At 35.7% G+C, this 26,874-nt stretch overlaps 1 protein-coding gene across 2 annotated transcripts in view; it reads right to left on the minus strand.

The window, feature by feature from the left end:
• Window positions 1–208: 208 nt before the first annotated feature.
• The window catches only part of LOC134259152 (talin-1-like), a 60,454-nt gene continuing 33,788 nt past the window's right edge, over window positions 209–26,874 (minus strand). Inside the window, exons 17-53 of one of the 2 annotated variants that reach the window (XM_062741752.1) lie at window positions 26,208–26,348; window positions 25,826–25,980; window positions 25,364–25,517; window positions 25,070–25,174; window positions 24,399–24,566; window positions 23,859–24,074; window positions 23,463–23,576; window positions 23,047–23,178; window positions 22,285–22,413; window positions 21,980–22,093; window positions 21,654–21,767; window positions 20,492–20,755; window positions 20,220–20,303; window positions 19,759–20,106; window positions 19,302–19,488; window positions 18,865–19,015; window positions 17,997–18,090; window positions 17,730–17,819; window positions 15,175–15,297; window positions 14,703–14,846; window positions 11,323–11,484; window positions 10,823–10,963; window positions 10,246–10,427; window positions 9,813–9,945; window positions 9,454–9,555; window positions 9,172–9,342; window positions 8,671–8,820; window positions 8,222–8,443; window positions 7,664–7,977; window positions 7,143–7,326; window positions 6,613–6,738; window positions 4,282–4,398; window positions 3,905–4,090; window positions 3,582–3,686; window positions 3,233–3,338; window positions 2,638–2,661; window positions 209–2,083 (exon numbers count right to left, since the gene is read on the minus strand). In XM_062741752.1, coding sequence (XP_062597736.1) covers window positions 2,001–2,083; window positions 2,638–2,661; window positions 3,233–3,338; window positions 3,582–3,686; window positions 3,905–4,090; window positions 4,282–4,398; window positions 6,613–6,738; window positions 7,143–7,326; window positions 7,664–7,977; window positions 8,222–8,443; window positions 8,671–8,820; window positions 9,172–9,342; window positions 9,454–9,555; window positions 9,813–9,945; window positions 10,246–10,427; window positions 10,823–10,963; window positions 11,323–11,484; window positions 14,703–14,846; window positions 15,175–15,297; window positions 17,730–17,819; window positions 17,997–18,090; window positions 18,865–19,015; window positions 19,302–19,488; window positions 19,759–20,106; window positions 20,220–20,303; window positions 20,492–20,755; window positions 21,654–21,767; window positions 21,980–22,093; window positions 22,285–22,413; window positions 23,047–23,178; window positions 23,463–23,576; window positions 23,859–24,074; window positions 24,399–24,566; window positions 25,070–25,174; window positions 25,364–25,517; window positions 25,826–25,980; window positions 26,208–26,348 — 5,535 coding nt within the window. In that variant the 3' untranslated portion in view covers window positions 209–2,000. Of the gene's footprint in view, window positions 2,084–2,637; window positions 2,662–3,232; window positions 3,339–3,581; window positions 3,687–3,904; window positions 4,091–4,281; window positions 4,399–4,647; window positions 6,180–6,612; window positions 6,739–7,142; window positions 7,327–7,663; window positions 7,978–8,221; window positions 8,444–8,670; window positions 8,821–9,171; window positions 9,343–9,453; window positions 9,556–9,812; window positions 9,946–10,245; window positions 10,428–10,822; window positions 10,964–11,322; window positions 11,485–14,702; window positions 14,847–15,174; window positions 15,298–17,729; window positions 17,820–17,996; window positions 18,091–18,864; window positions 19,016–19,301; window positions 19,489–19,758; window positions 20,107–20,219; window positions 20,304–20,491; window positions 20,756–21,653; window positions 21,768–21,979; window positions 22,094–22,284; window positions 22,414–23,046; window positions 23,179–23,462; window positions 23,577–23,858; window positions 24,075–24,398; window positions 24,567–25,069; window positions 25,175–25,363; window positions 25,518–25,825; window positions 25,981–26,207; window positions 26,349–26,874 lie in introns of those variants that run through there. The other variant, XM_062741753.1, reaches the window with a different exon arrangement.

The following is a 26,874-nucleotide window of genomic DNA, read 5'->3' on the forward strand; positions in this document are numbered from 1 at the left end:
ACAAAATACAGTGACAAAATCAAAGGCATGAAAGTACTGAGAGTGAAAAATCAAAGTACTGCAAATAGATGGAAGTAATATGAATGATATAAAGTGTGAATATATGCTTGATAATGAATTTACTAAAAAGTGAAAATGGGTGAAATTATGAACTTTGATGAGGAAATGTTGCAAATTTCTTACTCTGAAGTCATATTTCTTAGGCATCTCTTTCTTTTGATTTTTTATTACAGAATTTTACCATATCAAAATTACCTAAGAAAGTAGTTGGTAGCAAACTTTATGATGAAAAACATTTTTTTTTCAAATATAAAGACAAAGTTGAATTCATAATGTGGTGGTCACTAAATTTACTTCAAAGCATTCATAAATAATCTGGATACATGCAAGAAAATGAAACTTAATTCAGACAAGCCAACATATAACATGTCCTGCAATAACAAATCAAAAATAAAATAATAAAATTCATGCTTGAAATATAGGTCACTGCATCCTAAATTTCTTTTAAAAATATTTCTACTCTATCGAATGAAAATATATTTATATATATTGGAATTTGTAGTCATGGGGTAGAGAAAAAACTTATCAAAAGAGGGGACAATTTAACAAAGTCTGGATTGGGTAATACATTGTAAGATAATATATATATATAGGATGGGTTCTACTGTACAGGGTGTGGACAATAATTAATGAGGAATGAACATGAGGAATGATATGGTAGTTAACAAAACAATTTGCATGAAAACTTGAGTGATATGAAATTCATGTGAACTTAATAAAAATTTATGCTGTCGAGTGTCGACATAACCTCTCCACTTTTACTTGGCTTTTGGAAGACATCATGATTATACATAAGTATTCGTTTAATTATTAAAGTACTAATTAATGACCCTGTGATATTGATAGTTTTTCTTCTCATTTTGCAGCATTCACATAAAACAGGGCAATATCATTTTACCCTTTAACAACACTGAAGATCACTGAAGGCTATATACTAAATCAACACAATCATTGATAAGCTTATGCAATGGTATACATATCATTAACACATGGAGATGGTCTACTAAAATACCTTCAATTTAATTCTAGTGAACAAGTGAAATTTATCTTTAATTTTGTTTTTGCTAATTTTCCAGTAAAGTTCATTATCTCTCTTTTAAGTTCTTTCAAAAATTTAAATCCTTTAACAGAAAACAGAAACCACTAAATAGATGACCTCATCTCCACGTGTTGTTTTGGTCTGATTAGAATGGGCATGCCAATATAACCAGTATGTATTTAAATATCATTTGTAACATTTAAACTGTCTCTCTTGAATGTCATATAAAGTAAGTTTAACTATTATACGTCAGGCAACTTTAAGGTTAGATGTCAAGGTAACATAACTTTAAGGTCAAATGTCAAGGTAAGATAAATTTAAGGTGGATTGATGATTGTTTATTGCAGAGTCTGCAATATTTCAGCCATGTTTCATCACACAAATTTAAGGTCGAATGTCAGGGTCAGATAAATTTTAAGTCAAATGTCAAAGTCAGAAAACTTAAAGGTCAGATATCAGGGTCAGACAACTCTTAGGTCAGATGTCAAGGTCAATATTATGATGTCAGGAACACAGGTATTAATTCTATCCAGGATATTAATTGTGTAACGTTCTGGTTCCTAAGTTTGGTTTTGGACTGAAAACAATGCTGCAATAACAAAATATGGCTATATTTTACCTTAAAAAATCCTATGTAAAGAAAAGAAAAGAAATCTTGGTCACTTGTGTACAAGTATTAAGTTACATACTAAGTATAAAAGGAGGAGGGGTGATTGATTTCTTTGCTGAAGAAGAAAAGATTGTCTTACATTTGATTTTAAGCAATAATTTTATTGCTATTTTGATAACCAAAGGTGAGCCAAATTCAATCTTCTACAAAAAATTGTAAAATTATAATCCATGTTCTCTCCCCTGCTAAATATAGCCATGACAGTTTTATTACTGCAGCATCTGTATACTCCTAACCTACAATGAAAGCATTCTCTTGATCAGCGTTGCCCTGGTTACCTGATACAATATGGGACCAGCGAATTTCTTTGGAGGCTGATTAAAAGACAAAGTTTTATCAGTTTCATTACGATGAAGAGTTGCTTCCCCTAAATGGGACCAAAAACGGACAATGCAGAACGTTAAGCATGCATACGAGACAAGACATCCAAGGTATATATTATATATATATATGTACATATTCCATTTAATCAAGATCCCTCTAGATTCCCTTAATATCTCTGTATCAAGTGCAGCATGATTAATCTCTCGAGTATAAATCCTTCTTTTACATATTCATTCATGTGTATTGATATCATAATTATTATGCAGTCTAATTCCTCAAAATAACCTTTTCATATCTGCATAGTAGGAAACAAAGATGAATACTCTAGATATAAATATACTAATTTCCTCCTCAAATATGCCTGTTAAAATTCTCCTCTCATTTTAACATTCTTTAATATATAAATCAATCGTCTGGATTAAATGCCCACAATCTTTTTTTTTCTTGCCTCCATGTGGCATTTCATTAACACTCCTGATAAAACAAGACATTAGACAGAGTAACACCAAAATAAAATAAAGCAAGACACGACATGTGTACACACCTCCGTCTGGTGTTAGCTGGCCCACTAAAAACAAGAACGCATGTATGAAAACCAGCTAAATATCACCCTAAAAAAAGAGATTTGTAAGCTAATTTTTTTTTAAAGTTTGGACTGATATTTCCTACAAAACCCAATTATTTCCCCCTCCATTTCAACATTAATTTGTTAACTATCTGTAAAACTCTATTTTTGAAGAAATTTTCTCTTGTCGTCCTAGTTTTGATTTTTTAAAATTTATTTTTAAAAATTTTTGATTTTAGGAACACCTGTACAAAACCTGCTACAATTAGCAAAGAATTAGCTTACACAAATTTAATAGTGTTCAATGTATCTGAAATCTCTTATCAAAACCCTTGAGCCAAAATGATAATAAGCAAATATTTTCATCCAGTAAATAATCCAATACTATGTATTTAAGAATACAACTCACACATATTTATTATCATATAGAGTATAGATTTGCCATACCCCAGCAGAATATGCTATATAGAATGCAAATGCTTTCGCTATGATAATATTACACGTCTATAATTTACATATTTACGACTACACATCACATCCCAATAGCTGAGACAGGAAGTGAGGAGTTGCCTACCTTTGATGAGTTCCGCACAATGAACTACTTCCTGTACAGAGGTCGCCACCTGTCTGGACAGTGCGGCCAGAGTCTGCTTGGACTCCTGGGAAGGTTTTTGAACCACCTAAAAAAAGTGCCAAAACTTTCAACATTTCAGCTAACAGTTTAAAATGGAACCATGAACCGAAATCTGAACAATTTTTTTTTTTTCTCTAACTCAGTAACCAAGATTAACAATGTCAGCAGTATTGCAAGTACATGTTGTACATGTACCATCAACTGCATTTAGTTTTACAAATCTGTTTTATAGACAGACAACATGTTAACATCACAGTACTCATTTATAATTGTTATACAGTGTACTTACCACACTGACTTGTTCCAGCAGGTCTTTGTACACCACAGCACAGCTTTTCCCGGCCTGTATCGTCTTTTGTCTGACCTCAGTCGTCTCCGCAGTGCTGGCTGTACCCTGGTTAAAAAGAAAATCACAGTACTGTCAAACAAAATTCAGTCGTGATAATTAGTTTAGCCAAAAGACTACTGTACATATTTAACATTTGCCCAAGTTTGTTTTAGAACTGCTCAATGACCTTTGACCTCTTCAATTTGAAAATGATTTATATCCAATTATTCAACCCTTAAAACGCACAATTTACATCAATTCAACGTTTGACTACTCTTTCCTACCCTGCATGTGGCCAGAAGATCAAAGATAGCTTTGCGTCCCATGTTAGCGCAGATAATGACGTCTTCCTGTCTGGCTGAGTTCCCAGCAGCCACTGCTTTAGCAGTTGCCGTGGTGATAGGTTTAGTCAGACGGATCAGATCTTCTGCTGTAGCCTTCTTCTCTGGTAGAGTTCCCGCCTCATAAGACTGTTAAAGAAAACAAGTGAACTTTTCTTACATTTGTCAACTATCACAGAAATTAACAGAAAATGGACTTTCCGATACCAATGAATATTAGAAAGGAAATCAAGTTTTCTTGGTTTTTTACATGGTTAACTGTATCTTGGTGTAAGAAAGCCTCCTCATCAATATCGACTCATATTAAGCATTAGACTGACCTTGATCTCCTGCCCTATGGCCTCGATGGTGGACTCCAATGCCCGGGTTCCGCGCGCTGCTTCATCCTCCACTGTCTTCACGGTCTTCAACAGCGACGTAACATTAGTCACCATCACCTTCAGGAAATCACAAGGTTACACACTTAATACAACAGTCAGGGGGCAAGTTTATAATGTGATACACTCATCTGTAACAATACTTACCTAAAACTCCACCGGATTTGTCAGTATCTTTCAACATATTATTCAGATCAATGTTAAATTTCAATAATCTTAAAAATCACTCTAGAAAACACAAGCCTAAAACAATGCTAGTATTTTCTTCTCAACTTTACTTTCATTTTTAAAATGAAAATAAGCCCTTGATAAGGTAAACATTTTTTAATCAACACAGACATGTTAAGCAAAATAACATAGCAAAATGATATGTAACAATCTCATGTACTAAGCCTCTATGTCTAACAATATTGATAAAAAACACAACATATATAGCACCCGGTTTAATATCCTTCATATATAATAGTAAATATTTTATCCGTTAGTAATCTTTTCTTTATTTTTATGTCATTATATTCTATCCTTGATAAATAGGGTTATATTCTACCCTCTGTAATGTATTCATTATTTCTGGTATCTGTCGTTATTGATATTCTTCAATCAGGAGTAACAAAAGGAGAAAACAACAAAGTTATTAAAATCAATTTCATAATTGTATGCACAAGAAGTCATTTAACTACCATCTCACTATTTGGGAAATAAGGCATTGTTGAGCATCATAGTAAAATTCAGGGAAAAATATTGCTGAATATACTGCAAATGGATGGAGGACAGAAAAAAACCCAATTATTATTATTTATATCGATTTTGTAACTAGATGCACAAGAAGTCATTCAACTATCATCTCACTTTTGGAAAATAAGGCGTTGCTGAGTTACATAGTAAAATTCAGGGAGAGTTATCGTTAAATATACTGTTGAGGAACTGTTACTCAGTGAAATTCATGGAGAAGCATTGCTGTACATATATTCCACATGGTCTGAGAACAGAACAAACATTAGGCAGCACACAACTGTTCAGCATGAGAACAGAGGCATGGCTATGCTGATCTAAATTTGCAACTCTATACTCCAATCAGAATAACTCTCATGCATTGTAATAAATGCTCTGGGATTTAAAACAATGTCTCTTACTTTGCTTCTCAGTGATTAACTGTTTAAAGAATTTTTGAATTAAAGATTTTGCTTTTGATCTGATTTTCTTTTCATCAAAAAATTTCTGAGAAGCAAAATGTTTTTGCAAGTTGTATCAGCTCATATGCATATAACTTCTTGCCCATTTCCTGTTAAATCAAAACTAGGATTTTAATTCTTTTTTTTTTTTTTTTTCAAAATTTGATATGTTTATATTTGAAAAGAATGAGAACTAAATAAATAGATCATTGATTTGGATATGTCATTTTCATATGAGCTGAAAACCTTTATCATCATTTTCAGTCAAACTGTTACAAAAAGTAAACATGTTAGGGTACACTAGCTTAATTCCTTCTAAATTCTTCAGCTTCTTTATTCTGTAGAAGAAATTAAAATAGTGTGGTTGAACTGCTGTTAATTTTTAGAAGCATTCTTTTCAGGGAATGAGACAGTTTCTATGGAAACACCATTTCCAATGCAACCCATATCTTTGTAGCCCAAATTTTTCTACGAGGTCAAACTTATATATAGACAGATTAATTACAACACTCAATGTAAATATTGTATGTCCATTATCAGTTCAAAAGTCAACAACACTGGAACAAATTCATCCAATGAGAAGGCCCGAAATTTTAACTGCACTCAGTACATGCTTGAAACATAGATAGTATACCCGTCCGGCAATTTCTCAATAACTGAGTCTGTCTTCTGTAAAAATCAACACGGCTAATATAACAAAGATTGCTCTACAAAAACATCTTTGAATTTATCATTATCTTTGCCTGGCGTTTGAAACTTTATACTATGCTGACAATTATAATGCAAGCAGACTTTATAATGGGGGCCAAAATGACATGTATACTTCTGATGGTAAAATCTATGCCTACAGATGATTGCTAGAAAAGGTTTTTCCATAGAATTAAAAGTGTATTATACCACACGACACTCACAACACTAAAGTTATATTGGTGTAAAATCTAATCTTTAAAGTGAAAATTATTCAAAAGCTTTCCCTTGTGACTAACCCTTCACTAGTACCTCTACCCTAGTTCTGATTATGTTTTCCATCACTTTTAAGCAAAATGCAAATGAAAATCAGATAAAGATATTGTAAGTCAAGGTGACCTTGACCTTTACTGACCTTGGCAGACTCTTTGAGGGTCAGCATTGCCGGATCGGATACGTTTTTGCCGGAGGCGTTCTTGGTAGCACTGATCAGATCCGAAAGAGCAGAGGCCACGTCCTTGACTGCGTTTATTATCATCACCTGAAAAAAATTTCAAGTAGATTACAGACAAATGATTACAAAGGCATTAATTTTCATTTATCATTTCTTTCCCCAAATAGGCAATAAATATTGTATTGAGTAATCAATATTGTATTTTTCAAGTTCCTGTCATGTACTTGAAAATTCAGACTCTGACTAAAGCTCAAACATGTATTGGACATTCTTTTTCGTGGAATACATATTCAAGGATGTAGACATCGTGGTTTGTGCACTAATTTCTGATAACTGTCATATTTTTTAAATGAACTCAAATTCAGATTTTAATCATAACAGAAAAAAAATGTTCCCCTCTTTTCACTGGATCATAATTGACAAAAAATTTATCCCCTCTTTTGATTGGTCAATAATTGACAAACTATCTCCTCTTTTGATTGGCTGATTACCTGTGCCTCTGGTTGGTCGGAGCCCAGTGAGGCGGCCCCCAGTTTGACCACGTCGGCGAGTTTGGTGATGGTTTTGACGGCCTGCTGGGCTGCCCCTGCCAGGGTCTCCTGATCAGAGGCCGCCCCCTGTACCAGTTTCTTGGTCTCCTCCACCAAGGCTTTAGCTGTCTTAAGGATGTCCTCTCTGTAAATAATACACACAGAAAAATTTATATCAAATAAAATGTCAAATTCTGGTACAGTTCACTCTGAATAAAATTTTTTGATCTGTTGGCTTAATACACTTTATCAAAAAACATTATCAATTTATTTTTATCATAAGTAACATAAATTTTGTCAAGAACATAATTGCATTCTCAGCTTAATAAAAGCAGTTCCCCCTGATAATGTTGTCATCATTTTAAATGTAAAATTACAATATTTTCCCAAAGGCTGTTAAGATTTTTATCTTAAATTCTTCATAAAATGGAGAAAAAAGGCTTCAAATAAAATTTGACACTGTATCAAAACACACAACTAACCTGTGGCTAGCAAAGCTATCGTCTCCATCTGTGCTCAGTGTCCCAGCAGTGGCAAACATTATGGTGGTGTCCAGATCAGCGATGATACCACTGACAGCGCTGGCAGCGTTAATACAGGCCTGGGTGCCTCGCGATCCTGACTGGAGGGCCGCCAACACGAATGAGACCTTCTCGCTGACGCTGCGAGCGTGGTCCTGTAGATCTCTACGCGCGAACGTATCGTGAGGATCACCCTGTACCTTCCCAGCATCCTGTACCAACTCCACACAGCTCTTACCCAGGTCCTGCACTGTCGTCCGGATACGATTTGCGATCTAAAAATAGTACGAATGTTATTTATTATTACTGATGGAACTCTGCACTTACATTTATAAAACACAGAAAAAATACGGTATCCATATTTTCTTCCTCATGGTGTTAACTACAGAACATTACAAAGCTCCTTTGATAGTAATTTTATCTCAAATAATTTTGAATAAATCATTGTAAAGTGTTCCTAGTTTTCTCCAGCAAGTAGACTACAGATAAACAAGTTGACTCTCCTGTTTTAACACTTACATCTTGCCCACTAGCTGTGGCTGCAGCGTTAGCCGAGTTGCTGGCCAGAATGTCATAGTCTCGAGTCAGCTGATTGGCCAGTCTTCCGAGGTCAGCGGGGTTAACTCCAGCCTTGCCGACCATCTCCTGGGTTGTCATGGCAATCTTCTTCGCCAGGCTGACCATGTTAGACTGGTATTCCACAAAGGACATTCCCTCCCTCACCATCACTTGCTCATCGGTCTGCATACAACAAAAGACAAAATTGAACTATAATGCTCACAAATTCCCAATATGAATCTGAATTTTACTTTAGGGTATTTGTATATTAGGAAGATTTATATTCTTTGCAAATTTAGGGTTTTTTCATGATGGTTTTGGTCTACCTTTGTTATGGACTTGGTCAGTTTGTTAAGGACTTGGTCAGTCAGTGCCTACCTTTGTGATGGACTTGGTCAGTCAGTGCCTACCTTTGTGATGGACTTGGTCAGTTTCTCTATCATGCTGTTGACTACGCCGGCCTGTGAGGCCGCCTCCTCCAGTGACTGTAACAGATCCTGTACCACGTCCATCGTGTTCTCAGCTGCTGTGTCAATGTTATCATGGGTGTGCTTAGGTGCCTAAAAATACAGTGTCAGTGTTATCATGGGTGTGCTTAGGTGCCTATTAAGCAAGACGTATTTCTTATAAATATGTGCTATCTAACTCTTACATAAGCCTGATAATTTGTGACTCCTTATAATTATACACCCCTCCTCCCTGCCTGAGTGGTTGTTACTATCCTACCTTGGGGTTACCTCTGCCCTCTTTACAGGAGTACAAGAACTGTATAGCCCCCTTTGTTATATATGGTGGTAATTATCCTACTTCTGAGTTACCTTCCCCTTCTTTAAAAGAGTAAATGAACTGATGAGCCCCCTTTGTTTATCCCCCCTACCTCCCTTCCCCTTTGAGTTGTTGTTTTATCCTACCTTGGGGTTGCCCCCTCCTTCTTTACAGGAGTACATGAACTGTAGGGCTGACTCGGCCACAGTCTTGGTCAGGTCTAGGATGTGCGTCTGTTGTTTCGAGTTCTGAATCAGAGAGGCCGCGCCAACCGCTCCATCTGACAAGGGACCAAAGTAACTGGCCATCATAGTCACCTGAAATCAGAGCAGATATGGAAAGCCTTATCTCCTGAACACCAAAAGTATGAAAATGGAACATATATAGTGCATTTTTTAAAATTATGTCATTTGCTTATCATCTCTTACTCTGTGACCCAGATTTTCTGGTTCTGCTTTAGCGGAGTCCTTGACCTTTGAACAAAGGTCGTGGATTTCTCTGGCACTACCAATCATCTGTTCTTGGAAGCCCTGTAATTAATATTCACATCAAATTTCTCTGTCTCAATACAAAACACACCATTCAATCTTCAATGTAATTTTCCTCAATACATTCGTACCAAAATAAATCCCCCTCTCCCTCCCACCCCTGTGACTACATAATACTGACCCTGAGGGATTTCTCTGTCCTCTGCTGTAAGCTTTGACTGATTGCCGCTAGTGATGCTTGGTCAAGGTCCTGTAATGACCACCCCCCTCCCCCCCTTGACTATGAGTTAGTTACTGACCCTGAGGGATTTCTCTGTCCTCTGCTGTAAGCTTTGACTGATCGCGGCTAGTGATGCCTGGTCAAGGTCCCGTATTGACCGGTTCAGTTTCTCTATTGACTCGTCACATTCTCTCTGACCAGGAGCGCAGTCCCTGAAAAAAAAGATAATCCACTTAAATCATTTTCACTATTCAAAAAAAATTGTGAATTTATTTAAGTTTTATATAGGTACAGCATTTTGAACTCTACAAGTTGTTTTAATGCACTAAAGTGAAATCAGATTTGCTCATCAGTGGAGTCATACACTTCAAAATTTGACTTTTTTTAAATAAATATAATTCACATCTGAAAAGAACATAACATTTTTCAGTTATACAGAAAGAAAAATCACTTTGCTGTGAAATTCTTTATGACAATGTTTTGCTGTAAATGTCTTTGACTGTGATATTTACTTAATGGAGGACACCAGTCTTTTAATGGCTTCTGACACACTCTTGGAGTGGTTGGAGTACAGCTGGTACGTGGGGGGATCTTTAGGGTTGACGGCCAGCTGTTTGGCTGCAGTCACCATGTTACAGGCGCCATCTATCATGGCCTTTCCAGCAGCGATAATGGGCTCCTGGGCTTTTCTGGCCTGAGGAATAAATAGAACATTCATAAAATGAATGTTAATGATTGAATGTATAAAATGAATATTCAAGATTGAATATATAAAATGAATATTCATGATTGACTGCAGAAAATGAATATTCATGATTGAATACATGAAATGAATTCTCAAGATTGAATATATGAAATTAATGAATATTCATGACTGAAGACAAAATTGTTTTTCATGGATTATGGATACATACATGTATTTGTAACTTAGAAAATTCAAAACTACCTATATTATCAATTTTAATGAGAATTTTCGTTAAGGAAGATATCTCGTATATTTCATTCTTATAAAATATCTTGGCAAATTTACTCTAAACTTTACCGCTATTTCAGTGGTCGAAGACCTTTATACAATAAGGGTCAGTATACCTGTGGACTGATCTTGGCTGGCATACTGGCGAATTCTGGGGAGGAAGCGAACGTGGTGAGTTCGTCCACGGCGTCTGTCAGGGGTTTAGCAGCCTCCGCACACTTCTGGCGGTTTTCTTCCGTGAAATCCTGATCTAAAGCCTGCAATCAACGTAATCAGGGTCACTAATTGTTTACTTTGATATCATCTTATCATTCATTTCTTAACCTTAAGTATCGTTTTTGTGATATACTGTTATTTTTGTTAAAAACTGGCTAAATTAACAACTTCAAAAAATTATTGATAAAAATGTCACATATAAATCAAAACTTTCAGTTTTTGTAAGGTCCAGAAATTTTGTTTATAAACACAATATTGCTTTCTGCTAAAACTGATCTCTAATTCTGTACAGTGAAATAAAGAAAAACACATTGGACAGTTATGTTTAATTTTTAACATGATGGGATGTTTCACTTTGAATTAAAGCCATCAAATGCCTATGAAGTAAGTGACCTCTGACCTTGATGGCCTTGACTAGGTTGGCGGTACTGTTAGCAACGTCCTTGGCACTCTGAACAAAGTGTCGCTTAGCGACGGGGTTAGAGGTTTTACTGGAGGCCAGGCGACAGGCGTTACACAGGGCGGATGTGTGCTTAGCAACCACTGTCGCTGCCGACAACACCTATAATGGAGGAAAAAAATAATGTACAAAACTCATATAAAACTTTTCATAGGAGGCTACTTGTTATTTGATGCATTTTAGCAACAGCTGCATTTTTTGAAATTGAAAACCAGGTTAGTGTCTAGTCCAGTTAAATATCATTATCAAAGCAGAAAAGTTATAATTTGTTTTGAAAAAAAAGATTTATCAAAATTACTTTTAAAATTCTATCATAGTAAATCATATTGGCTTGATAACAAAATTAATTGCACTTGGATAGCAGAACATCTTGTTTAGACTGAAACAGTACATATGGCTGATGTTTAATATATACAAAAATCAAGACAGGTTTAATTTGCTCTGATACACTCCGATACAATGTGTTAACTCTGATCTGATACATTGCGATACATGTTAACTCTGACTTTCTGCCATATATAGTATTATCTTTTGTATACAAGATATCTCTCAATACAGTTATATATATCATGTTAGTAACAAAAATTCTGTGATATTGACCGTTTCTTGCTATCATGTTTACATACGATATGATATGATACACTATTACGGATGATAAATTGTGAGTGTCTCCTTAATAAGATCTCTTCAACATGTGAAAATCTAGAAATAATATGTGTAACATGCCTATGTACAGGAATTTATATTTCATATCTGTCCTCATATTATTAGCTAGAATTGTGAGTTGTATTTCTTAACTACAAGAGTGAGGTAATTCTGTGCTCTAACAACATAAAAAGTATTATTTATAATCTAGTACATTCTAAATAGCTTCAAACATCAGCATATTCTAAAAAGAAAGGAGACAATGTATGGCTGGACTGGGTATTGAACCCAAGACCCTGTATCAGTAGTCAGGTGCTCTACTGACTGAGCTACCAAGGCCAATTTCCACAGCCCAAACCATTATATTATGTTACTTATTAAGATAAAACCTTTTCTATGAAGATAATGCTACTAAAAAATTCTTAAAACAAATTCATTAGACAAGTAATATGATACAGAATAGTGTACCCCTAAAGTTTTATTCTATTTAGTAATTTTACTGGAGAAGTCACCAAAATTTTAGCTATATCCACTTAGTACTAAATGAGAGATGGTTTACAGTATAATGATACACAGTACATAAATAGCCTTGTTTATAGGTTTCTACAGATACAAAGTTGATATAGGTCCTACTTCTGTACACACAGACAAACAGACATTGTCTACCATGGTAACCATCGCTAAGCAACAAACACAACATTTCCTCTTTCTAAGCCAGACAGGCGACTGCAGCAAATTATTTTTTTCTCCAGAAAAATTTGGCTCTCAGTAATGACACTGTTACCATGGTTACCATTCATACAAATTTCTCTACAGAGAAGCGTATATATCTCTACACGTAATACTGACAGGAAGTTAACAGAGAATTCTGGGAAATATACATTTACGTGGTGATAGCTTACATCATGCAGAGACCTTCTCTGGAAACCGTAGGATGTAAAAGAAAATAAAGAATAATATATAGTTACACTGAGGTAATATTCAATATAAATTCTATAATATCTTCTATGATATATATTTAAATAAAAATTCTATCATATATATGTCTCAAGGCATACACTTGGGTGACGGATATTCAAACTTTCTATATTTATAGTAAATATCTATCATTTAACATAAAGTGAGCTCTGAAATTTCTATCTAGTAACCAGATAAAGAATATTAAAAAATTTGCATAATCATGAACAAACAAATCACAACAATATTATTTCATCAATACAAAAAAGTAGGAACTGAATTGATGAATATTCAAGTATAAAATTATGTTACAGTCAATAAAAGTCGGAAGATAAATATTCATGATTAAGTTTTACAGATATAACTTCAAGATGATTATTCCTCAAAAAGATGAAACAAAATGAGAACAAAGACACTATGAATTGGAAATATTGATTTATGAACAAATATAACCAAAAGAATAATATTTAAATAATTGCTTTGCAGGGAATAACCATGTATATATTTTATCTTCTTTCTATCATACAAAAGGAGCTGTTATAACCAAAGAAAATTTTGTTTAATGACAATATATAACCTTGATCATTATTTGAGTGGAAAAACTCAAATGGAAATTTTAGCAAGTAAAGACTCTCAATTAATTATGGGTTCTGGACAAAAATCAAAAAGTACATATAGGGAAATAGTCCCCAAAAATGAGTTCCTGCACAAAACAAAACTCAAAAATAAACCTTTTTTTTTAATGACATTGAAGGCAGGCCGACGTCACAACATTGTGGTATAGCTCTGTGTAAACGAATTAAAGACAAGTACACACAAACTGAAACTAAAGGTCACAATGCACAGGCATAGATGACCCCAGGGGTCAGCCTGGGGGGGTGAAAGGTCACCTACCATTGACCTACAGCTATCCAGTTGGTAATACTAAACAAAGATAAGAATTCCATGAATTCCATTGTGACGTGGTGTAATGAAAATAAAATTCTCCAATTAACAAAATAAAATCATATTCTAATTATATACTTGTACTTTTAATGAACATTTATTACATTGTTCTGTTAAAATTTTAAATTAAAACTGTGAGTGTAAAGCGATAGGCTTAGCTGGGTTCAAAAAACCTGGCTTATAAAGTTATGGTGGCAGTTACTTAAGCTTTGATAGTGTTAGACAATACAAGTATGGTGTTTTATTAAGTATACAAAAGAATCTAGATCAAAGCTTCCATATATTTGTTTGATATTGTCTATCTAAAGCCATTAACACTATCTGTCTCAAAAGCAAAATGGAGCTACAGCTTGTTTTTTTTTCTTCATATTCTGCAGTAAGCAAAGGTAACTTGCTACAGAAAAAAATTCTAATTTCAAAATCTTTAAAACAATTGTTTATTACTTTATTTTTGTTAATTGTACAACTTTTAGAATTTCTTGGCAGGTTATAAAAAATCAGGATATTAATGAAACAACAGTTTTTTATCAGTCCATGCTGTAAATTTAGTAATTTCCAACAAAACTCTCAAATTAAAATTCTAGAAACTTTTTTTTCACATCTCCAAATTTATTTACAACAAGATAATGCTACTACATTAGTACACACCCTGGTGCTTGTAGCTGACTATAAGTATGAGGCTTTGAAGTCTGGAGTCACTTAATGTACAGCCAGTCATTAACTGTAAAGCAAGTCACACCTGTACGTGTGCTGACTAACTCAGTATAACTCACCTGTTGTTGGGAGCTGGCCGGGTTGATCAGATTCTGACATGCCATCTGTATGGCCTGGTTAGCACGTGCAAACTGAGATTGGTCCACGAGCCCGGGCTGACCGGGCTCCGAGGCTCCATCTGCAATGCCCACCAGATATGCTGCCTACAGGGGGGATAGAAATGGGCATATTTATTGTATTCAAAGCACGGAAATAAAGCCAAAATAAATGGGCATATTTATTGTATTCAAAGCACGGAAATAAAGCCAAAAGGAATGGGCATATTTATTGATCTAATTTTATCATCTCTAAATCTGCAGTTAAAAATGACACCTTTGAAAGCAAAATATTTGTGTTAAACTGTCAAATGTTGCACCCTCCCAATAAAAAGTTCCATATCAATTTCAAAGAACTACGGACAACTGGATTGAAGAAATTTCAGCTAAGTAGAAGTGACTTTATATTGGGAGCACTTTTGAAATCTTCCCTTACTTGTGAGGCAGCCTCTGTAAGTCCACAGACAGATGTTGAGAAGTTCCCCACTGAATCACAGAAATTCTCCAGGTCTCCTTTCTTTGCGTGGTTTGTAATGCCAGTCATAGAATCTCCTAGCAGCTGTAAAACAGAGATAGATGTCTAATCCTTAGTCATTACATTATACAGAATAGAGCACAGACCATCATTACATGTATAGCATAGGTCGATAATATATTATCTTAAGCATTAAAAAGCTGGTTAGTTATATGAAATGTGAATCAAAAGAGTAACTATTCCATGTACAAATTCTGTTGATGTTATTCCATTTTACCGTTTATCTTGTAAGCAATGATTTTCTACACAATCAAGTGATTTGGGCCATGGAATGTGATTTGGGTGATTTCATGCAAAGGAAATGGGAACAAAAACTACCATTGCACCAAGACATAGGTTAACTAGGGCAGTGTCACTGACACAAAACACAACACAGAATCCTGAAGGGCAGGGGAAAACTACAGGGGAAGATAAACAAACACAGCTAAGGCTATCTAAATTTAATTCCCTGGTTCTCAGGCCAATTTTCTCCAAAACAGATGCGAGAGGGCGGCATTTTATTTTTCATTTTATTGGCTATAAAGTAGATGAGGGAGGTATTTTTTTAAATTTTAATTTCCGAATTTTCTTTAATATAAAGATAATTATTTTAATCACAGATATACTTTCCATTTCTGGTCAAAATTTCTGCTTTATCCATTACTTAACAGCGTGTAAACATCGTAGGTAATGTCCTCGAATGTATTTTCAAACGAAGTAGCCAAAATCTCATTGTAAAATGGCTACCGGAAGTGACATTTGAATACTAAACTACGAAACAAATGAGGTCGGAAATTTTTTTCCCGGATTGGTCTCCGCGATACCAACTTTTTATTTTATCAAAAATACAATAAAATCGGCAATGCGGCTACCTCAAAACGGATGCGCGCGGGCCTGAGAACCAAGATTTCAATTTTATATGGCCTAACATTTACATACATTCTAAACAAACAAACAAAATCTTTATTCAAATAAGCACAAACATAATCAGAATTTATTTTAATACGGTAAGTTTATCCATATCCTCACACGTGGTGTGACCTTATGTTATGTGCACTAAGTGTGTAAATCCTCAACCCTAAAGTAGTGTTCCCTGCCCTATTCCTCCTATTACTAACAAAGTTATTATACATTTCCCATTCATCCACTTAAACAACATATGGCATGCAATATCTACAGTACTGTAAAAATATTTTAAAAGAAATAAATCTACATGAAATTACACAAGAAAATATTTTTTCAAGACTAAAAAATGAATAACTAAATTCTATCTGATTTGAAAAGAAGATTACTAATGGATGATTGATATGTCTGACTTGAATAATTATAATTCTGCAGTCTGATTATTTGTTCAGAAAGATATTCCTCTTAACCAAATAAATTTATGCCAATTATCTCACTAAAAAGGCAACTTTCTGTTTATACATTGGCAAAGATTTTTTTATAATTAAGCTTTACTGTGAAGTAAATGTGATTCTTTCTCTAAAAACTTCATAGTGAAGTCAGATTTTTTTCCTTGTCTGAAATACAAAATTCTGGTTTAGAATCCATCAGGAGAAGAGGCCTGGACAGACCCATAGATTTAACATAACATGAATGCTGAGGAGAAAAAGAAATCAATCTGTATAATATTTACACGTCATAAGAAATATAAAGGATCCCCCTTTCCCCATTCCATGCTTGGACTTGGAAAAAGTGGCTTTGCTGAAAACGACAGACAAGCTCAACTATTTATAGATCAACAGGACATTTATTTCTCAAGACTAAAATAGATTCCCAAGAACATGTGTAGGTGACTTCACTTCTATTAATAAAAGGTTAAATTATGAATTAATTTGTAATTCAATGGTGAAAATTTTGAGGTGCCATTCCTTCATTGTGACAAAAGTGACCTGGTGCATTGAGCTAGTCTGTTAAAAAGCTTCTGGGTACAACATAGAGAGAGAAAAGGTTAAAGGTGAAATTTACCCAGACTTGGCCCTGTGATAAAATCCACACACAATCATCCAATCAGATGATAGCATTCAAAATTTCAAACATTAAGCCAATCAGATGATAGCATTCAAAAATTCAAACAATCAAGCAATCAGATGATTACATTTAAACAAAATATATACATGTACCAACAATGTGTCAATATTTGATGAGTGATAAATATTCATATTATGAATGTAGACTTGTAGCATTCAAATACTTGTATACAAATTGCATTATATTCTGGCATTCATAAGTAGTTATATCAGTTTTAACTTATATCTTGTTATCAGAATATGAAAACACAACACAAGCAAACAGCAGATATTTCTAACACAAGAAGATGTTCCAAAACATAATGTTTGTATACTCTCTACATGATGGTCGCCATTCTACAAGCAATTCCTTTGGGAATTCAAAACAGTGTATTTATCATATTTACTCTGGGACAATCTACCAAACCATTAGATCAAGCATTCTAATGTTATATTTTCTGATGTTACCTTGGATTTCTCCATGACGGAGTCGAGGCATTCGAAATACGACATGTCTGTCACCGGTTCATTGGCACTCTCCAACATCGACTTCATCATCTACAGATACAAAAAAGGGGGTCAATATATGTAAAGATTGACTTCATCATCCACAGCAAAAAGGAAAAGGGTCATATATTTAAACAACAGAATCATATGAGTTTACATTAAATCAATGTTTTTTTTCAAGGGAAAATAACTTGTCATGTATAACAATATCTGCCCTGGTACACTGACCTGTATCTGTCGGAGGGCATTATCACATTCTTTCTGCCCTGGTGCTGATACCGTACACACATTGATTAACTGGTTAATGCTCTCTGTGACAGCCCTGGAAATAAAGCATTACATAATTGATACTTGAATCATCAATACTCCATGACAATTGAAAGATAACAACCTGCATTACACAGTATTTAGATGAACTCACTTATCATACAAAATCAGGAACTTTAAATTCAGAGTTGTCCCTACCACCCAGAGGATGGTAAATTTCCTTGCCTATAACAGAGCTGCCAACATTCTGAAATGACAAATAGTAAGGCGGGGTCTAGGGACCACCTAGGCCCCCTGCCGCTGAAGATGTTTTGTAAATGGACATGTAATCTGAGGCATGTTTCCATTTTGTTTACTTTACAAACATTGACATGAATGTGATCTCTTCTAAAACCGAAACGATGATACAAGCGAGCGTTGTAAAAATTATGAATATATTATAATAGTAGAAACTATATAGGCTGCCAGCTATGAAAATACGGTATTATAAACACAAGAAAAACTGAAATCGGAAGAATATAGACAGAAATCGTTAGGCGTATTTTAGACGCTGATTTCGTACGCCTTACGCCAAAATCGTAAGGGTTGGCAGCTCTGCTATAATTAAATGATCCCAAAATTATTCCAGCATTCCTCCTCAACTCCCTGTCAGGGGGAGAATCCCAGACCCCCTAATACAATTTTTCATATCCTCTGCTATTTTCAATTGTTAGGGACAACCCTGAATGTACACTGTATTCAAATGTCACTTACATTTTCCTTATTTGACCCAAAATGACTGACATTGAGTTGTAATCTAAAACAAACAGTTCCTATACTGATGCCCTACCTGGCGGCCTGTGATAGCAGATTCTTGGTGTTGGGAGCGTTTGGATCAGCTGACACAGATTTGGCAGCCAGCAAGAGTTTACTGGACACCATAGAAACGTTCTTCAGACCTCCAACTATCTGGTTCTGTGTGTCCACATCCTTAGACAAACCTGGAAATCAACCAATCACAATCATCTTTTTAAGTGAATCAACCAATCAAAACATATCTTACATAAAACAATAATTCAAAACTTGAAACAATTGTTTTCCCTGCAAATAAATGCATGCCTATTTCCAATCAATATTTTCACAGCATAATAATCTACTTTTAAATGCCAACATTTAACTAACTTGTAAATCAAATACAACTGACTTCTAATGATCCACATCTGCAACCCATATATTTTGCCATATTACACCATCTTTATTCTGAAAATAAGTAAACTCTACACAAACCTGCCATGGTGAGTCCTGACTTGATGAACTCGGAGTACGATGACCCATAGACTTGAGAGGACTCGGCGAGTTGTTTGGGTGTGCCGCGTGACGCAGTGACTATGTCACTAGCCGCCTGGTTCAGGTTCACAGCGGCGTTGTTGATCTCAATCTGAATCTCCTGGAAGGTTCTGTCTGTACTGGGGTACTGAAAGGTAAAATTATAAATCAGTGTACTAAGGTAAGGAAAGGTAGAAATAAATGTTAAATATGTAAAGGGGTCATACATAGGGGGAATGGATAATTTATCTGGGGTACTAAAATGGATTGATGATTTATGTAGCTCTTTGTCTTACCTGTGTAGCAGCAAGCTCTTGACTGAAGATAGTCTTACCTGAGTGGTGGTGGGGGGGATGATCTGACCTCGATAATGTAGATATTTGTCTTACAACTACCTGACTGTAATAATTTGTCTAACCTGAGTGGTGGCTAGTTCCTGACTAGAGCTGGTGATCTGTCTGATGGTATTGTCTACATCCCTCTGTCCCGGCAGTGCATTCACACAGTTATTGAGTGCTGCAGACACCGCCTTTGCCACCTGGTTCAGTCGGCTCTGGTTCTCGGGATTGTCTGGGTCGTTCATGGCTCGCTTGGTTTCCTCCAGAAGCCGTGTAGATTTGTTGATGACTTCCCTTGCGCTGTCGATGACCTGACGTTTGACCTCGATGTCCTCTGAAGTCGCCGCCACACCACGTGTAGATTCTGTCAGAACTCGGAGAGCATTGGCAGTGTCTCTGGCTGCCACTCCTACATAGTTCTCATTACCCTGTGTACATAGGTCACATTATAATTAAACAGGAATATGGAACAGACAACATGGTGGAATTGTGAAGTATCAATGATTCAGTAATAATACTTTGTTGTTATGTCTTGGTTTACCTGTGAAGCTGCTGTCAGGAGTTGGGCCATTGCTGATCCAACATTCTTCGAGGTGGATCCAAGTTTTGAAGCAGAAGACTCAGCCTAAAATAAAATCAATTAACTCTTGAACTTTTATCTAATGAGAATTCCACAAAAATTATTTTATATTTAACCATTCCATATTACTGAATATAAATAATGAATCCAGAAAAATAGGTCAATACAATTCAGAACCTAAATTTTATATCCTGATATTATTGACTTCAACCCTGACCCTATGCCCTACTTACTGTATCTCCAGGAAGTGGCACCAGATTCCCGCTGTCCACGGCACGCCGATACTCCTCCAGGTCCTTGTCCAGTCCGTTGAGCTGGTCCAGTGCGGCGTCCACCTCAAGAGAAATACACATCTCCTCGGCTTTACCCGAGGCTGATCTCAGCTCGGCCAGCGCGGTGGTCATTGTCTTCACCGCCTGGTTCAGGTTTATACCGGCCGATTGGTCACCCACAGTAGGGGCGGCAGCGTTAGCAGCAGACACCAGCTGACTAGCAGGCTGTAAAAATACAAACAACTCTGTTTAGGCATGTATAAGACAGAGAGTAGATGTTTTCTTCAAAAACTTATTCACAAATTTTTCCATTCATATAATATTAAAATATTTCTTTCAAATGTTTGTTGCTCAATCATATTGAATTCTTCGATATGTTTTTTTTACAATTCTTATCCTTTAGCACCATTTACCTGTATCAATTTCTTGCTAGTTACAACTAGATTTATATGTAGGTAAACTTTAGCAGTTTCATTCCCTAGCATTGATTAGCTGTAGTCAATTTTCCCCATAATTCACCATATTGAATTCTGTGATAGTGTTTACTAGATGTAGATAATTTTTAACAGTATTATATCTGTATGATTTCCTTGCTAGTGTTAATTAGCTGTACCTTTGCTGTAGCAGTATTTACCTGTATGAATTCCTTGCTAGCATTAGCTGTAGTTGTGTTGTAGCAGTACTCTATACAGGGTTATTTTCGCCCGAAGTCATTTTTGCCCTTTCACACTTACAAACAATTTTGTACCGTTTCAAATAAGCATTTGCCCAAATCAGGGTAAGGCGAAGGGGCGAAAATAAAACAGGGGCAAAAAATTCCTTGTATACAGTATTTACCTGTATGAATTCCTTGCTAGCACTTATTAGCTGTAGCTGTGCTGTAGCTAATTTTAAGTTTTACCTATATGATTTCTCTGCTAGCATTAATTAGCCGTACCTTTGCTGTAACACTATTTACCTGTATAATTCCTTGCTAGCATTAATTAGCTGTAGCTGTAGCACTATTTACCTGTATGAATTCCTTGCTAGCATTAATTAGCTGTAGCTGAGCTGTAGCACTATTTACCTGTATGAATTCCTTGCTAGCATTAATTAGCTGTAGCTAAGCGGTAGCACTATTTACCTGTATGAATTCCTTGCTAGCGTTAATTAGCTGTAGCTGAGCTGTAGCGCTGTCCTGGTTGGTCTCAGATCTACGGAAGCCTTGAATCAACAGAGGCAATTGTTCACTCATTATCTGAAAGAAAAATACAATTCTTAAGATTTTGCCTTAAGCAAAATAAAATTTTTCCCATGATTCTAATTTCTGCATGAATAAATCAGTTTTCTTTCAGTATGAGCATGTATTCTACAGTTATTTTGAAGACAGTTTAAATAAATGAAAGGTCATTCTGAAATTCAATCCACTAGAATGTTAAGGTATAGTTTCTTCTAAAGAAGTTTATATACCTGACACTGTTGTGTTAGCTGGTGTTCAGAAGAAGTATTAGTGTTAGATTTGTTTGCGTTCTTTGAAGCGTTGATGAGTTGTGTGGTCGCTGAGGCAGTGCGTCGAGCTGCGTTCTACAAAATAAGATTACATTGAAGTATTTGAATGGTGAGTAAATCAGAAAATATTTTAAGAAGCATTAAGTTTACATGATTAAAAATACTGCTTACAGGGAACTTTTTCTCTCACTTCTAAAGAATACGACTTTCTCATGAATATGAAGTGTAATAATAATCTGGTGTTCTAACTTCTGTGAAGTACTTACCTCTAGCCTCCTGATGAGTTTCTTTTTGAGGGCATTACTAGCTGCGATGTTTGTAGCTGCCCGTAGATCTTCTGCGGCACTGCGTAGTCTGCCTTGTTTATCAGAATCATTAGGGCTGGAGGCACAACCCTGAAAGACATCCAAGTATTCTATTATTTCTCTCTGACAGTCATTTAACACACTGTTTACATTACATTAAATTTACACTAAAGTTAAGTTGAAGTATTACAATCTTAAAAATGTCAGACAAATTATATTAGGAAAACGGGGAAGAAAATCTCTCTAAAATCACACATTATATGGATATAAATATGGGTTGGTTACAAGATTAAATTCCATAAAGCCCAATACCTTATTACTTATATTTACATTTGTGACTTATTCATATCTGCCTGATTGTGACTTTTCGTGTAATGTATTATCAGCTTATATCCAGAACGCGCGTATTATTAACGTCACTGAGAAATTATCAAACGTTTATTGAACTATGACCTCTTGAGTACGAATACAGTTTATGCATTGCTTTCAAATGTTATATAAAGGAAAACATTTGCAAATGTAAATGCTCAGTAATAACTTTGTGTAAAATTATCAGCTTTAAAATATTCGATAATGAAAACTATCATGGTATTTCATGTATATAGTGTGCAACAACTACCTACAAGTGTCACTAAATATCTACCTATTGTACAAAATCTACATCTGTAATCACACATTGTAACTGTAGGTCTAACTCTGTAATCACAGGATATATATACAAACCTTGGCAGCCTCCACCATGTTGGCGGTGGCATCAGCCAGTTGTCGCGCAGCAGCCAAGAGTCGTTTCTGCATGTCTGAGTCCGAGTGTCCCTCCGCTTCACTCCTAATGGCCCCGACCAACGACGACGTGGCCTGAAAGTATACACAAGTCATTTATAATATATACATAGGTCAGTTATAATCAGAGTTATAGGAATACACTCCTAATGGCCCCGACCAACGACGACGTGGCCTGAAAGCATACATAGATCAGTTACACTGCTGGGTTATAGGAATACACAATTTTTGTGTGAGTTGAATACTATAGATATTTGTTAGCTGGGCCAGTTGTCTACTATTTTAAATGCATTAAATATTATTGCCATTTGTTGTCTATGTTTTTTGTCTGTTGAATACTATTACAATTTAGTGCTTACCTGAGCCAGGTGCCTGGCCTGCCTGACCATCTCATGAGCGTCCCCTACACTACTGAACAGTCGGTCAGTCACGGTCAGTATCGTGTCCACTGCATCCTCATGACCTTCCCCTGCCTGCAAAAGTACAAACACCCACTTAAAATACAAGCATCTACTGAATTCAATGCTTCCAAGACCTCAGTCTTAAATTTTTATTTCAATAATAAATGAAATTTTTTTTTTTTAATTCACATAAATGAGCAAGCATTTAAATTTTTTTTTTTTTTTTTTAAATTTCACATAAATTAATATAGAGCTGGATGCTTTGAATTGTGTTTGTCTATAAAAGTGCTCAAAATTGTATTAACATCTTTGATATTTTCCTTTCACACCTACTCTTGATTCTGCCTGACTTACAGTGGTGGGTCCTGCCCCTTTCTTGATGTGCTGTAGTAGGTCATTCAGGGCCTGGGTCACTGCCGTAGCGGCCCCTCCGAGGTCCGCCAGGAGTTTATCATCCCGACATGACTGCTGGGCAGCCTCTACGATACCCTCCACAGAGTGGGCCACGCCCTTAGCCGCCTCTATCAACTGCTCCTGACAGGCAGGGCTGCTTATAGTGGGGGCAACCACCTGATAAATCAACCAATAAAATAACAGAATTAGCCAAATATTAACCAATCAAATGACAGCATCAGTGAAATATTAACCAATCAAATGAAAGAAATGGTCTATCAGCATTGAACTTTAAAAATGTTTAATGAAGCAACTCCTCTTATAACTGTATTATAGTTTTACACTGTATTGAATATATTTTCCAAATGTTTTCTGTATTTTTATGCTTTATTTTTAATACTTTTTTGTGTTCTTTTTTCCTTCTTTTACATAAAACTTGCTAACAAATTCCAAAATTCATACATTTGAAATTTACAGCTTGTAATATACAGAACATCTTACCTTAGTACAAGCTACAAGCTGGGAGGTAGCCAGAGCACAGCTTGTAGCTGAGCTGATAACTTTGTTCTGAAGCCCCTGGTCTTCTGTTGTGCTGGCGACATTCTTGGCTTTCAGGACAAGCTGGGCTGTAGCGTTAGCCACTGCCTTAGCCAGGGCAAGCAAGGTTTCCTGAAAGTGTATGAAAACAAAAAATGATCATAAAGGGAGAAATCAATCCAACAGATCCTGAACAATAACTATCCAGAAGTTTTCAACGAAGAATTTACCATTTCAAGTTCTTCACTAAATTTTGTTGCTACTGAAAAAATGGAAATTTTTGCCCACATTTTATTTTTTCCCCTTCCATCCTTAACACAATTGGATGAAATAAAGATGGTGTGAATTCAAAGAAGACAGTAAAATTTCTTTAAAAGAACTGTGACTGTGTGAATTTCAAACAGTTCAAGATTGTTTAAAACTGTGGAGGGGCGAAAGTATCATCCTGTACAGAGTATAATAATGGTACCCTGTAATGGTACCCGGATATTGTGAATTTACGGTATATATATATATATATATTAACATACGGATATAGCAAAATAATTTCCTAGGTCCCAGTGACTTCGTTATAACCTAGTTTTACTGTATACAATGTATATATATTATATCAGTGCACCACATGAATGTCGTACCTGATACATCTTGTCCATGTCGTCGGCCGTCTCCCCGATTCCTTGCATCACTTCCTGTGAAGCCTCACCCACTGTCTTAGCAGCCGATATTAGGTTAGATTTACTCTGTAAAATACACACGTTTTACATGTACGTGAAAATTTTAAGGGGGTTAATTTGAATTCATCATTTTTATGCCAGAATAAGACAGTGTTATATTTTCTTACAGATAAATAAGAGTACAAGTGCATGGTGTACTCAAACATAACGAAATCCCTGAGAAGAGTTTAACTGAATTAATATTATTACACTTACCTCCTTCTGCCCTGGTTCTGCAGCACTCAGGAGATCAGAGAAGGCCCCACACAGACGTTTGGCGGCCCCCAGCAGTTTGTTTCTACTCTCGTCATCATCCTGTAAAGCTCCCAGCATCCGCACATCCTGGGAGAAGTCATCAATGTTGGAGGTTCTGTTGATGAAGTGGAAGATATATATTATATGCATAGCCTTAGACCCTTTTGAAACAATTTTGAGGTAGCCTGAGTGCTTAAAAGTTGATACATGTGATTATCTTACAACTTATTACTGAAAACTTACTCGTAAAATATGATTTTGGTACTGTAAATATTTATTGAATCCAGCTTAAGTTATTCATTTGCATGTGATTCCATACTGTATGTAGGTAGGATGTCATCAACTCTTCTTTGCCAGGAGGTAAAAAAATTATATTGAATGAGGGTCATCCCTCCTTAATTTTTTCACTGACTGCTAACTTACATCTGAGCTACTGCGGCCCCGACACGACTGGTGTCAATCTCGTCGTCTATTGACATGGTAACCAGCTGAGCGGTGGCGGCGTTCATCGCCGACAGCTGGGCCCCGACCTTCTGTCTGGACAAATCCAACATGTTCTGTCTCCACTTCTTAGAAGCCTGCAATGTAAAGTTTAACATTGGGGTCATGCTGTTTTTCAGGCTAATGGTATAAAATATGGAGATTTTCACAGACCATCTTACTCAAAGCATTATTTTGTATGATGGGCAGCTCAATAAGAGCTCATATATTATTTATTTAATATTTAACTCACATCACCATTTCTGAGATTGGGGGAGTGCTACCCCTAACTACAGTTGATATACAGATCATATATTATACTCACTGCGTCGTTTCCGAGGTTGGGTAGTGCTGCCCCCTTGTCCATCTGTGACTCGGCTTGTCGTATGGAGGTGATTCCCTCCTCTATACATGTTAACAGCGCCCTCTGGGACTGGGACAACCCATACTCCTGGATGTTCTGGCTCTACATACAGAAAAAAAAGTTAGCTCCCTCCTCACATATACAAGGTTTTATTTTGCAAAAGAGTTTCAAACTAAATATGAAATCAAATTTTGATTTCTTCTCAGCATGCATTAGGCCACAATAAATAAATTGCTAGCGAATTTTTTTGCATTATTATACTTTTTAATTTTAGATTTGAATTGGTAATTTTATCTACAATACCCAAATAAAAATAGAAAAAGTCTTTTACTTCACATCATCACCAATCTTTTTAGATATATCAAAGCATTTTTTTTCGCGGAACGTAAAACGAAAGTAGAAGGGGAATTTTGAAATAAAAAAAATCGAGGCGGGGTATTATACGAATATTTTTATTATGGCCTTATTTACTGTTTAATTAAAAATTGGAAAATAAAAGTAGATCAAAGCATTTTTTGGGGGAAAGGGGAATTTTGAAATTATACAAAATATTTGTAACAGTTGCTGAACACAAAGATTTATCATATTCTTGCTCTTTAGTAAGATACTGAGACGTCCAAACAAATGT

Source organism: Saccostrea cucullata, unplaced genomic scaffold, assembly GCF_032062105.1.
Source record: "Saccostrea cucullata isolate Sc308-1 unplaced genomic scaffold, CSIRO_AGI_Scuc_v1 ctg2064, whole genome shotgun sequence".
Classification (NCBI taxonomy): domain Eukaryota; kingdom Metazoa; phylum Mollusca; class Bivalvia; order Ostreida; family Ostreidae; genus Saccostrea; species Saccostrea cuccullata.